The sequence below is a fragment of the Sinocyclocheilus grahami genome, unplaced genomic scaffold, assembly GCF_001515645.1.
Source record: "Sinocyclocheilus grahami isolate Dianchi unplaced genomic scaffold, SAMN03320097.WGS_v1.1 scaffold92.1, whole genome shotgun sequence".
Taxonomy (NCBI): Eukaryota; Metazoa; Chordata; class Actinopteri; order Cypriniformes; family Cyprinidae; genus Sinocyclocheilus; species Sinocyclocheilus grahami.
In genome coordinates, this window is record NW_015505271.1 from 168,893 (window position 1) to 183,381 (window position 14,489).

General features: G+C 37.0%; 1 protein-coding gene across 1 annotated transcript in view; it reads left to right on the forward strand.

The window, feature by feature from the left end:
- The first annotated feature begins 9,625 nt into the window (after positions 1-9,625).
- Positions 9,626-14,489, forward strand: part of LOC107587306 (zinc finger matrin-type protein 4-like) — an 82,826-nt gene continuing 77,962 nt past the window's right edge. Inside the window, exon 1 of the mRNA XM_016275022.1 lies at positions 9,626-9,798. Coding sequence (XP_016130508.1) covers positions 9,712-9,798 — 87 coding nt within the window. The 5' untranslated portion in view covers positions 9,626-9,711. The remainder of the gene's footprint in view (positions 9,799-14,489) is intronic.

Consider the following 14,489-nt stretch of genomic DNA (forward strand, 5'->3'; position numbering starts at 1 on the left):
AAAAACGTACTTACAGACTGTGAGTCAGAACAGCCGGTAGTCTACTCTTCCAGTATCAGGAAACAGTCCTCCATAAAATGCGCTGGACACATCTGAATATTTGGGTTGAAGTGTTCTGGAACAGTGTTGTAAATACAACTTAACCACTGATTTCTAATCGTGTCCATTTTTGGAAGGCCAAACAAAGTCGTTTTGCTTTCACAACGAAGCAGCGTCATACACGGCGGCCTACAGTGAGCAGAGGCTGGGGGCTAGCGTGAGGAACGGCTGGAGGGTTAGAGTGAGCGGAGGCGGCGGGCTTGAGAACGGCGCGGCCGGCGATTTCGACGAAGGAGCGCCCGGAAGGACATGTGACGACTCCGGGCTGGACTTCACTTCGTCCACGGTGAAAACCGATCCGGCGATCGACAGCGCAAAGTTGTTGTATTTCCTCAGCAACCAGCACGGATCAGCTCCAGGCTTGACGAAGCGATATCGTCCTCTTTTGGAAGACCAAACAAAGTAGTTTCACTTTCACAACGAAGCACACAGCGTCTTTACGACATGGCGGCGGCAACAACAAAACTACAGCGAGAATAAAAATTATGCCTTCTTTCTTTGCGAGAACATTTGGGTGGCGTTATGCAAATCTTCCCACATCGTGACGTAGATATGTGGGGGTGTGTTAGAACGAGCCATTCTAGGTAGGCGGGGCTGACTCTTAACTTTTATAAAGAATATCTCTTTGGATTTGAGACTTTAGTCTTTGCAACTTTACAGATCTTCTTTATGCACCAAGAGCTTGTAACACTCCAAAGAGAAAGGAAAAATTTTAATCGCATCATATGACCCCTTTAAACAAACTTCTTATGTGAAGCACCCAAAAAATTACCTTCTCATTAAGGAATGGACTGAGATTATATTCAAGCTAATGAGCTCCAACTAGAGTCATACCTGCACTTTTCTCCTGGACAATGTTTCTTTGTGCTCGACTTGGAGATGGAGAACTATCATCTTTCCAAGTGCCTATGGCTAGTCAGACAGGGAGAGAGAGAAAGAGAGAGACTAAGAAAAGATACCCATCTCAGAAGACCTTATTTTTTTTCTAAATTTGACAGAACATTAGCTTACTTTAAACAAACAAACAATAATAATAAAACAAAAATAAAAAATGGAAAGGGAGAAGGAGAAGGACAGGAACAGATAATGCTAGGGAGATTTTATCTGTTGGAGAATCCAAATTTCCCCAAAGTTTGCCAGGACTCCCACAATAGTGTCTGTCTCAAGTCTCCCCCTGTTGGAGAAAAGTGGAGAGTCACATGCAGATAGCCTGTAGAAAATGAAGTTTGACCTTTGATAAATCCTTTGCTATTTGTGTGCAAGGAGTTCACTCTTCCATCTGTTTATGTACGTTAAAGAGAAAAACACTTTATTAAACATTATGCAAAATAGAAGTTTTCTTAACCTCTGTATGTCTGTCTGTCTGTCAAAAAGGTAAAAAAAGGTGAGATCAAGATCCTCATCCATCATTTTTTCCATCAGTTTTTTAAAATCTATTTTATCTATCTATTTTCTATCTATTTTATCAATAGCTCCACGACACTGAGTGAACAATTATCATTTATCCCTTAATATTGCTCTTAAAAGCCAAGCGCATCCTCACTACAGAGTTCATTGTGCACTTTTACGCTTGGTCTTTCTATAGAATATTCTTTCAGAATTGCAGTAATGCATTCCCCATTGAGAAAAAAACATTACTGCAATTAAATTGTGGAACAAAATTCCCTTTTGTCAGCGTTCATATTTTCTACAACAGAATGTACTGAAACTACTGTATAGATACTGTAAATCTATCTGTGAACAGAAACGTCTATTTAAATTAGTGATGCATCAAAAATGTTTCTACACCCCTATGATGATTGTTAATTGCAGATTACTTACACTGTTGTAAATTGTATATTCAAAAGTCAACCAGGCCAGGAACAAACTTGCTTTACTTGGGAAAAGAAAATTGTCTTGTCTGGCATGACAGGAAAGGCAGTCATTGTTCACTATGATTCACTTATTGTGATCTCCAGTGTGCAAGTAGGTGAGACATTGTTAAACATTTACACCCTAACCTGATACTCCGTCTGGAAGGAAGATGGGGACTTCTCGTTGCTTCGAGCTCAAGTATGTGATGAAGAGGGATTCCAAGACTAACAGCACAGTCACTGGCTATTCTCCATTCCTCTGGGCAAGGCTGGCTCCCATCATGCACTTCTCTGCCAGCACCTCATTGGCTCTGACTGCCTTCTCTAATTGCAAGCACCACGCATTCCCAGAATGCCTCACTCAGTTTTCCTGCACATATTTTTTTCCCTTAGATTTGATGTATTTATGAAATGAAGTACAAAGAGGGAAGCCCTATATACTTTGTTGTGGTATTCCACAATAACTACTCTCTTCCTTACAGTTTTCCTGCTCTCATCCCCAGACTACCACCTAAGATAAAAAATAAAAATAGTTAGTCATAACATTCTGTAGTCAATCAATATTTTCCAGACCACCACAAGAGGGAGACAAAATCGTTTGCAACAGCCCACTTTGATAGAGCCCTGATTTTTTTTTATCATTTAGATGAGAACATACTTATGTAAATTACAGTTTACAAGTAACATTTTAATAGAGGCATTAAAATTATAATTTGTAAATAGTATTTGATCTCTTTACACGCATTCTGTAGCCAGCGCATCCTCATTTGTGTAGTTTGATAGATGCTGTATTTGCTTTCGGGCACATTGATCTGTGGGTGTTTGTGGGCAGATAATATGAATAGCTTGGTCCTCTCTACCCACAGTGTTCTCAAATCTCTTGTGCTCTTTTTAACTTGATAGAGACAATGATGAGAGATACTGCTATAAGAAACTATAGTTTGTCTGTATACTAACACACAGTATTGTTGCTGCACAGTACATCACACAAAACATTTGTATATGGCATGTTTGGGGCTATCAATAAGGTTAGAGGAGGATTTTTGCTTCATTTGCAAGCTCTGCAAGCATTTTTTCCTCATTTAAAACAAATAGGTTGCTTAACTCCCTGTTGCGTACCAATAAAAGCAGACCGCATTTATGCATAAATGCAAAATAAATGCATTTATTTTATTGTTTTAAAAGTACAGCATAGAATCCCCCTCAATAAATCATAAGGGAATAATTTAGGGTTTAATCTGACTAAATGAGTGGAGAAGTCTGATATTTCATTGGAAGGTCGAAATATGATATTTTGTAAAGGTCAAAAAAAAAGAAGAAGCCCCAAACACATGTATGGGTGAATCAGTCACAATAAGATCAATTACATGCATTTAGAAAATAGATTGTAATTTATTATTAATTTAATTTATATTTCTTGGGGACTTTAGGGTTTTTTCACATTAAATTGTATGTCTTGTGGCAATACGTTTGTGTATTTTTACATGTACAGATTGGCCCCATTCACTTCCATTGTACAGTAAGTGCCTCACTATAACCCAGATTTGAGCATTTTACAAGAAAAGGAAAGACAAATAGAAATTAATGATTGTAATCAATATCACAAGTGCCACAAGTGCTGTTGAACTGATCTTTACTTGTGAACTCTGAATATTCCTCTAAATAAGTGCTCAACCCCAAGAATACAACAGAATGTCTAGAAGCATTTAAAGTCAGCAAAAAGACAAAGGAAGAAATGAGTGCTCTTTTTAACAGTAAGCACACAGGACTATGTTTATTAAATTAACCTTGAATACTGGCACAGAGCGCTACAGGCTGTCCTTGCCCTTTACAACCCTCAGCATCACCAGCGGTGGCACACAAGAGCTTGCGGCTTTTCACAAGTTTCAAAGTTTCACAAGGGCCTGATTCTGATACACTGCTGGTATACACTTGGAATGGTGTGCACCAGTACACACACACACACACACACACACACACACAAAACACATCTCCACACCACATCTCCTCACAGCATTTCCTTGGGCGTATTCATTCATCCTTACTTATAACAATTTAAAAATACCTGCCATAAGTGACTGACAGCCCAGCAGAATCAACCATGCATTGATAAGACAGCTTACCTTTAAATTGAAAACTGAATTTATTTCACTTCAGACTCCAGGTTGAGGCTGCATTCATGTGCTTATCTTAGACTAGCTTCCCTTATCCAGGTGTTAACCATTCGAAAGGAAACAGCAAAATTGGTCTGGGTTTAGCCTAAAACCACTTCAAGCATCACCAAGAATGAGGTCTTGACACCTGCAGGTACATCACCGAACATGACATCACTGTGACTGTTTTAGCCTGAGGTTATAGCACTCACCTTTCTCAGCTGTATATAAATAAAGTGCTTTGTATAACGGTTCTTGACATTTCCACAGGCATATATATATATATATATATATATATATATATATATATATACTGTATATATATATCTATCAGAAAGAGTGTTGGGGAAACTATTGACCAGATTTTTTTCATGCTGTGGAAAGCCGATCCAATATGTTCTAGCAGAGATCTACATTAGACTATAGAAGCCTGTTTCCGCCACAGAATATAAAAAGGTAATTGCGATTTTTTATCTCAAAGTTCAGACTTCTTTCTCAGAATTGTGAGAAAAAAAGTCGGAATTGTGAGATATAAACTCATTCATTCATTCATTCTTTCTTTCTTTCCTGCGGCAGAAACAAGCTTCCCCAAGAAACACCTTTGTGCTTTTTGTCAAATTAGTGCAAAATTACATAATTTGTTGAATGCGTCTTTATTATTAAATGCTTTATTACGTTCACTGGAACATTCTGCTAAATCCTGCAGTATATTATGTTAATTTACAAAGCATGAAGGATAAAACTGGGATCAAATCCATTGCTGTATCAATTGTCACACTGCATGTCCATCTGCATGTACTGTACAGCAAATTTCCCCAGTGGACCGATAGCCCATCAGTTCCCATCCCCCATTTCTCCTCTTTTTCTTTTCTCTTTGTGTTTGTGTTGGGGGACTGGAGTTGCCTAAGGAAGAAGCTGTGATATCACTGTAGGTGACCTTGGTTCCCCATCAGCCACAGCTGTATGGAAACTGGTATGTGCGTATGCATGCATGTGTGAAAACGTGTGTGCATGTGTGCTCAGGCAGAAAGCTGTGCAGTGGCTGTGAAGCAGAACATTAGCTTAACTTTTGAGGTGCATTTGCCTAAAGCCTGAATGAAAGAGCAAACCTGCAGTCTTCGCATGTTTTCTTCTCTTTCCTTGATCTTATCAAGAAGGCTGTAACCTGTGTCATAAATACTTTTAAAACTGACATAAATGCCATGCGTACTGAGCTTAGCAACCACATTGTCAGTGTAAAGAGCAAAACCTCTATTTTCATGTAAGAAATATGACCTGAAAATCATCCAAGTTAACCTATTATGCTACAATATATTAAATGCTGGCAACTGTTTTTATTTTTGTTTAATTATGTTATAGTACCTTAATCCTGCTTAACGTCTTTTTTTGAAAATAATAATACATTTAAAATGAGCAAATAAATAATAGATTACATTTAATCAAATTAATTGCTCAAAACCAGATTTTCCTGAGTAAAAATGCACTCAAAAAAAATCTGTAAAAAACAGGGCACAACTGTATTAATATGAAGGATTTTTTTTTCATATTGAGTGTTTTACTTGTTGTTTGTATTTATGCTTGGTGTTTGTAATGTCCATCCTGCCAGAAGTATTTTTTTTTTTTTTACAGTGCGCATGGCTTTTTAATGACCCCCAGATGACAAAATTAAAAAAGTACAAGAGACAGGGTCGTGGGTGTCATCTGTAAAGGACCCCAGGCTGTGTCTAAAGTGTATGTCCTGACATGTCACATTTGGATCTGGCAGGGGCATGAACAAACTCATTTTGGCTCAAAGAAACTGTTTCTCACTCTGGCTGCAGAACATGGAACAGATGCAGGATGAAATACAAATAAAAATACATGACTAGCTAAGTTTGCACAATTGTATGTTATCTGCTTTCACATATATTGGATATTTATTTTATCCTAATTTATGAGCCACATTGTCCCACGTTCTCTATTTGCTATTTAAAAATAGTTTTTAATTGCTTCAGCCATTTAGGCCTTCTCAAACCGCAATGCTGTCTAAATCTGCCATGAATGCTTTGATTGCCTTTGTGATTTATTATGCTGGTATGAGATGGTCATTGAACAGTGAAAGTCACGCAGTAACCAGCAGCTTCTGCTTTTGAATTCTAGATGCCTGTTTACCCAGAATTCCTGTAGAGAATGTAAATGAGCTGATGGGAATTTGAATGTAGCTATGAGACTAAGAGTGGAATAAGAAAGGAAGAATAGAATGTGCAATCCACAGGAGATTTTTCTTCAAGGCATTCACCAGAATCTCAGAATAGAGAAGTAGGCTTAGAACTCAGATTGAGCCTTTTAGCTGTAATAAAGGAATCTATTGTATGATTGGGTTGGTATAAATAAGAACCTTCTATTATTATATTTAACATGGTGGATTTGTATTGCTAAGTTTTCTGGTTTAGACTGAACTGAACATGAACAAACCCAAATATCATCTTTTAAAAGTAATGCCTAAGCCTTTTTATTTTTGGAAAAATCGTATTTCTTTATGTTTTAAGATATGCAGTTTCGATATTCAATATAAGATATTCCATTTCAGTTCTTTTAGTAGGCCAGACATCAAAGATTCACTAAATTATTTTTTAGCTGTTCTGATGAATTTTAATTTAAAAAGAAAATTCACTGAGAAAAGAAAATTCTGCCATCATCTACTCATACAAATTCATGACTTTAAGAATATACAATTAAGCTCGAAAATATGAAAATTGCAAGCTGAGACAAATCTTGCGGTCAGACTAAAACTTCTGCATAGAAACCAGTGAAGAATCCAGATGTTCATATTCAGATAAAAGCATGGATACACAGATAAAAGCATCTGCTATAGCGCATAAATGTAAATGTAAAATTTGAGCTTGTGATTTTGCAACGCTCTTGCCATTTGTGTGTGCAATATGTGTCAGACAGTTGAACAGTCTATCTGAGACCACAGCAGCAACAGCTGGTCAGTTGCAAACAGCTTTGTGCTCTTAATATGTCCTCAAATGAATCCTCAAGACATTTGTCCCTTCCCCATTCAGATAGTTGTCTGTGGTCTGCCTTTTAAATGGTCACACCATTTATTCAAACAGAAGCATCGGTGTCGAAAATGGCAAGAAATAAAGTCCACATATATCAGGTGCCTATACCGTATGTGAGAACTAGCACACTATGGGGAGATTGAAAAATACATTTTATTTATAGGCCACACACAATTTATTCTTGTCCTCACACCATTTATTCTTCTGTCATACTTTTGCCTACATTATACACCTCACAAGTTTGGAGCACAGATTCTCAAACCTTGTTTAAGTGAGGTTGTGAAGCTTGTTGAGTGAACGCTCACACGTTTTCAGAGTGTGACAGCTCATGTAACACTGGCCTAAGTCTGGATTGGCTTGTTACCAGACATGGTGACCTGAAAATGAGATTTGATGCTGAGTGACTCTACAGACACAGGAAGTGAGTGGAGCGATTTTCACTCGTTCATGTAAACCCAAGTATAAAGCAATCTTTCAAGCATTTATGGTTTAATAAACCATGTAGACAAGAAACACTAATGACAGAATACCGTTCATAGAGATAATTACATCAATAATGAATGGATGTCATGAAATAAACAACGCTGAGCAGAATGAACAAAATCAATTGGGCATGTTTATGGGTCTATTGGGTCTATTATGTCACAATATGAATCATTTTCCTTTAGAATTTTAATTTGACTTGAAAAGGTGTGTGGCATATTTGCTGTTTTGCAAAGGATCTCAAAGTCAAGTTTAGCCTAAGGCCACATCCTCTTTAGTGACATCCTGATGATCTGCTCCCCACACAGCCTGGCATCACTTCAAATCATAATCAAAATTCACTCGAAGGTCAATGGCTTTTTCAGAGTAAAGCAGTATGTTTTCTTTAGAACCTTTTCAAGGTAAACATTTACATATGAAAATGCAGGCCATGCATTCGTTTTTAAACCTGTTATCAGATATGAAAAGTACTTAATTTATAGACCCACGATGAAAAAAAACATGTTCAATAAAAAAAGCAACAACAACAACAACAAACAACCTTGCAGCAGTAGTTCCCAGAAATTCACCATAAAAATACAGTGATGATGACAGGAGGCTAAAAAAATGAAATTGCAAAATAACTGCAACAGGGTGATCAGCAAATAAATAAATAGGTGAACATATTGATTTATTAAATTAAATATTGATTTGAATTGATTTTTAATTATCTTACCTAAATATTATCTTAAATCTTCTGCTAATCAATAGTCCACTTCAATGAAAAACAACAACAACAACAAATCAAAAGAAAAGGGAGATATAGGCCTGCAATACGCACACTTGCAATCTTTGCACTTTGTTTACTTACATGTATTTCCTTTATTTGGCCCAAGTGTTCAAGTGGGTATGGCCGCAACCATGTGTAAAAAATTGTATTACTCAGTGGGACACACTTCTATAACATAGTGGTGTAAAAAAATTTAGTACAATTTTTACAGAGATTTATCTACACATTTTGATTGTCAATACTTTGCCCTTAAAAAATAACAAAACAAACAAAAAAAGAATCTAAATATAATCTCCCAGGGCCTGAGCATTGGAATTTTTTCAGACCAGGGACAGTCTTGCACACTCACTTCATGCCAAATGGCCACTAATGCAATTGTGGGTATTAGAACAAGCCCACTAACATTTATTTGCAAAAATGTTACTAAAACCCATTTGTGTATAGCTAACTTACCCTATACTGATAATGACTACATGCAGCTGATAACTGGACTTTCAATGAATAATGACTTATTAAATGTGTAGCAGACGGAGGTACCCATGCAAAAATAAAAACACCATCAACACGTGAGACTAAAATAATGCTAATGCCATTTTCACTAAAGAAAGCAAAATTATGGATTGAAGACTCCTATTTAAACTGGTTTAACAGTTTGAAACGAAAAAAATGTCTTTGATGGATTTATATATATATATATATTTTTAAACAAACTTTTCACTTCACAACACAGCTTTCATCAGCTGTATGAGCTCTCATTCTGACGGCACCCATTCACTGCAGAGGATCCATTGGTGAGCAAGAGATGTGTTACATTTCCTCAAATTTGTTCCAATAAAGAAACAAACTAACCTGCATCTTGGATGTCTTGAGCATGATACATTTTATGGGTTAACTATTCCTTTAACTATGAACTACAAATAACATACAATGTGGCATAAAACAGGTGCACGACGATTTAAAAGACGTAATTGTACCGTTTTTCTTTAAGTGACTCGTATTTACTTAATAAAGCATAATTGTAACTAAAACAAACAAACAAAAAACAAACATCTGTTGCCTTGTTGAATGTTGACTTAATTCACGTTCATCTTTCAGTTTCATATTATCTTTGCGCTTTCTCATTTGTGCACTATTGTCTTATTATCTATCCCAACTTGTATAGCCACTACTGCAGGAAAAAACTACTCCAGCCATCCAGCCAATGGAGGACGGCGGGGCGGAGAACGCTCTGCAATTGAACTGAAGGACCGCAGGCAGCTGTACACGAGCATCCTCTATTCTCCACACGCGCCCACATCACACAGTCAATGGATTACACCTTCTCTCTCCAAGTGCAACACCATCTGACCGTCTACCCAACGCACTTATACGAGGACTACAGCTTAGAGTTACAGGTATGTTGATGATAAAAACGAAGTCAAAGTCTCTGCTAGTTTGTTTAGCGGTGATGAGCGCGGCTCCAAACTAACCCTTCAGTCGACACTGTTGGAGATACTTGGCAAACGCACGAGCAACATTAGAAAACCGGATTATATGGTGGTGTTGTACTTTCTCAGATTTGATGCTGCTGTGACGTGCGAAAAGCCCGTTTTAGCGCGAGCGATGAATGTTGAACGCGTGCTGTGATGTTTACATGATAAGGGACACAGGAACTCTAATTCCATTTCATAGTATCACACTTGGTGTTTAATTTGAGAGACCTCAACAGTAACATTTTCGTGTGATCTTTGTTGATCCAAGAAGCAATGATGACCCCGAAAAAGGTACATTTCGGTGGCACGAGGCACTGTTGACAGATTGCTCTCGGGTTTCGTCAATCTCACAGCTGTTTCATTTACTGCAAACGATCAATTATGTATCACTGTACAGTCCTGAGAACCTGTATTTACCTGTAACATATGTGAGAACCTGTATTTATTTGTGTCAATTTTCAGTCAAATGCGCTTTGGTCGTCGTTTTCACCTGTTGTGATCTGTGTAATTTCCTGAGACAGTAGTGCTAACCCTTGAACATATTAGGATTTAGTGTAGTGCCCTGGGCAATTGATGAATTATTACCTGTCATATCTAGCCACAGGAACGACCGTTTGATTTAGACTTATAATATGAAATTTGCAGTCCTATGTACCAGGAAACAAAATTTAGCAAAGTAAGTTAGATTAGTATCACGAGTATTATTTATTTTCAGAATTCTTGTTGACTGAATGATCTTGCTTAAGTAGGTTTTCTCTACATTTAGGGTACATGTTGTTCTGTACAGTGCATTGAATAAACAAAGAAAAGAAGCGGAATGTTTCATAAATACATTTTTACAGTCTTTGTAAGTTTAGTGGACACTCTCCATAAAATCACTATGCCCACATAAGTAATCAAAGTTATTTTAATGCATGTTTTTTCATAATGCATTTTGCAATATTAACCCTGTTATTTTCCTGTTCATTACTATGAAGCTGCTTTGAAACTGTTTGCATTGTATAAAGCATTATATAAATAAATGTGACTTGACTTGCTTTGAGGAACTGAAGAGCAACCGTTTGTACTCATTTTATTTTTCTAATCATTGTTATTAACATAATAATACATATGCAATCATTTTCCTTTTTTTTATTATAACATAAGTATTTAACCATTTGTTTAAGCAGCACCTGAAACTTATAGGGACAGACTCGTTTTAAATGCTTAAACGTTAAGCCTTTGAAATGAGTCTGCCCCTTTAAAGTTTCTCCTCCAGGTGCTGCTTAGATCATCTTTGTGCGGAACAATGGTAGTTTTAATATTCTCTTTCATATTCCTTGGAATGCAAATACATGACACAAAAGCAGATGTCTTTTTTTGTAATAAGTGGCTTACCTCTTTAACCCTGGATATGTACTTTGTCCACCCAAGACTTCAGATGACATTTGCTGTAGTTGGTGAAGAGCCAAATATCATTCTTTTAGTTTAAACTTGTCTATTTGTCTATATTAAATTCTAGAATTATCATTTAGGAGTATAGATGAAAAATACATGATAAGTTTTTATTTTTAGCCATTCATTAGTGTACCGTCTAACAAGCTGGGCTAATAAACAGTTGTTAGGAGAGAGCAGAGTGAGAGTAAGATGTTAATTATTAATGTTTCCTTGACACTGTTTTTCTTGTGCAGAGAAAAGAGGCTCATCTTTAATTTCTATTATTATGGCGTGTTTATGAATTAAGATTCTCTGCCTGCTAGCTAGCCAGTGGAAAACCGTACAACGAGAGAAAGGAATGCTAGATATAACAGCATCACTGTTCATTCATTATAGATGCATCATGGTCTGAACTGTCCCGCTGTAGTGTGGTTTTCAGTGATAAGGGAGTAGAACAACTTCAAAGTTTGCTCATTTGAACATTATTTCCTGTCAACATTCACACGCGAGCCTCCCTGCCTCATGCCATGTTTTTAAAAATTAAGCCATTTTCTCAGTATTAGGGGCAGTGAAATTGGTTGGTATGTTTAAATTGTCAGAGGAAATCATCCGTGCACCACAAGGTGGCTCTGTTAGTGTAGACTCACCTCAGAATTACCTCTGGTTGGATCCTGACTCCACTGACTCCTGTGAAAGGCCTGCCATATTACAGTTGCACTTTCTGTTGAGGTTCATCTTTGTGGACTGTCCTATTCACATCAGAATTTGTGATAAAATCGCAATAATTGAGATTTCAAAAGAGCTGATGTTCAGATCATGCTGTATATAGCACATATCTTTTATAATAAAGAGCAGCTGAACTCTTTTAGACATACTTTTTTATTCTCTTATTCTAACATAAAAAGAAAAGACAAAAGTGCCATCTCCATAACCACAGCATCATAATTCGTCTCTCAGGACTTCTGAGGCAGAAGTGACAGCCCATTGCCTTTCCAAAACTGTGTTTCCATTGGGAGGGACAAAGCCCACACTTATGGAGAGGAACATGCCTTGCCAAAGCCCAGGGATATGATATGATATTATCTTTCACTATCTCCATTTCTGCTCACAGGAATTAAGTAGTAAAGCTGAGGTTTCGACTCCCAGGCCAGCAATATTTCTACAGCAAGACTTACAGCAATACTAGCAATCGTCAATGCACCATGAATACATATGCTGACTGAAAACCTCCTAAAATGGCAGACATGTTTTTATTTATTGAAAATATGGTGTTATCCAGTCATTTATTTGATAAAGTAAGGTTGAAAAATTCAGTTGTTGTCTTACATCAAATCTTATTATATTATTTATCAGCAGTATAAGGGTTATTAGCTTTGAAGGAGTGAGGAAGGTTGATTCTCTGTGTCCTTTATTTGAACCCTTCCTTCATTTTATCAGATGTTGTTGGAGTCCGTGGGGTCCTAGTGTGATGAAGAAAATGAGTTTTCTAATTTAATCAAATTTATAATAAGTGGTCCACATAAAAAGCCCTATTCTAGTGTAAGACATGTTTGTCGTGTGGTTTCACACTGAGGGTGTATATTGTAAACAGAAAGCACCCTGCAGATATTAAAGGTGCAAAGGTAGCTCCAAATTAAATGGCACATTTCATAACCGATGGCGACGTTCAAGGTCGATTTTTGTGTTTACACCCAGTGAATGCATTGTCGGTTTGAGAACCTTGTAGTACATGTTCTGAACTCTTTTCCAGTGAATAAGTAAGTATTGCAAAACATGATTTGTGTACAATTAAATCAAAAAGTTAAATTTTTACCTTGCTATGTCCTCTTGCTTTGGCCTAGGCTGATTCATAATTCAGGTATGAAAGAGCCGAGTACTCTTCCACCTCAGTTACATTACAGCATTGGAATTGTGTTTCCATATTATGTTGTGGAAACTGGATAAAGATTCAGGTTTATACTGATGTATACTTTTCCAGGTTTTAAGAGTTATAATCAGGTCCCTGGTGCATCTACCAACCAAGGAAACGTGAAAAAGATGAACCCAGTAACTTTGTTTTGGTAAGCCTTTTTCTGCAAGCGTCTGAGAAAACCAGCGCGTCTGATTTCGCTCCCTTGGAGACATGGCAAAGGGATCTCATTATAATATTACCGCCCCTTAATCCGTAAGCTTCCACTCAAGGTGCCGTCATTTTGATTTCGCAAGCGACAACGGTGTACCAGTTCTAATGCCATGGCGAAAGTTTGAGCAAAACATGCTAACTGTTCTGTCTTTGGCTGCACAGACGAGCACAGAACACTATTTAGAATCCCAGCCTCAGAGGAGACGAGATCAGTGGATTTATTGATTTATTTACTGTATATTGCTGCCGCCACACAGATCTAAAATAAACAAGCGATTTATTTCCCAGCTGTTTACCTTCACAGACATAACCAACTGTTTTTGTAACTCATGTGTGTTTTTAACTTAAACTTGTGTGTGAATGAGAACTTAGTTTAGTACTCACATGCTGTGACAGCAGCTTTCTGTCCATGTGCTTCAGATGTGTGCACTCAGAAAACCTTATATCTGAAGTTTAAACTCGTATGGTTTAAAACGCATGATTTCAGCGCGATAAACATGATAATCAGAACCAAAACAGATGTTTTTAGCAGATAGGAGCTGTAAAGGCTATTCTGGAAAAGGAGGCGGGGAGCAGCAGCTCATTTGCATTTAAAGACACAGGCCCGAAAAACAGCTTGTTTCCACTCAAAATAGGCATTTTGAAAATTATATAATAAATTATCTGTGGAGTATTTTGAGCTGAAACTTCACAGACACAATCTGGGGACACCAGAGACTTGTATTACATATTGTAAAAAGGGGTATAATATGTCACCTTTAAAAAAATTGACGTTTAATTCAGTGTGTTACTTGCCATTTCTTTGTAATTGTTGAAATGTTCTCAATTTCCATGTGATAATTGTTTCTACACCAATTTTTTTTTATGCTTCTGGAAGATGCTTCATATTCATACATATCCGGCTGCCTGAGGTGAAGCATGACTGTGTGACAAACAAAATGTTTGTGTTCAGGATTCAAGTAGATCAACTGATGATTGCTGTTCTCATAAATACCTCATAAGCTATATATATATATATATATATATATATATATATATATATATATATATATATAACCTCTCTCTGTACTCCATG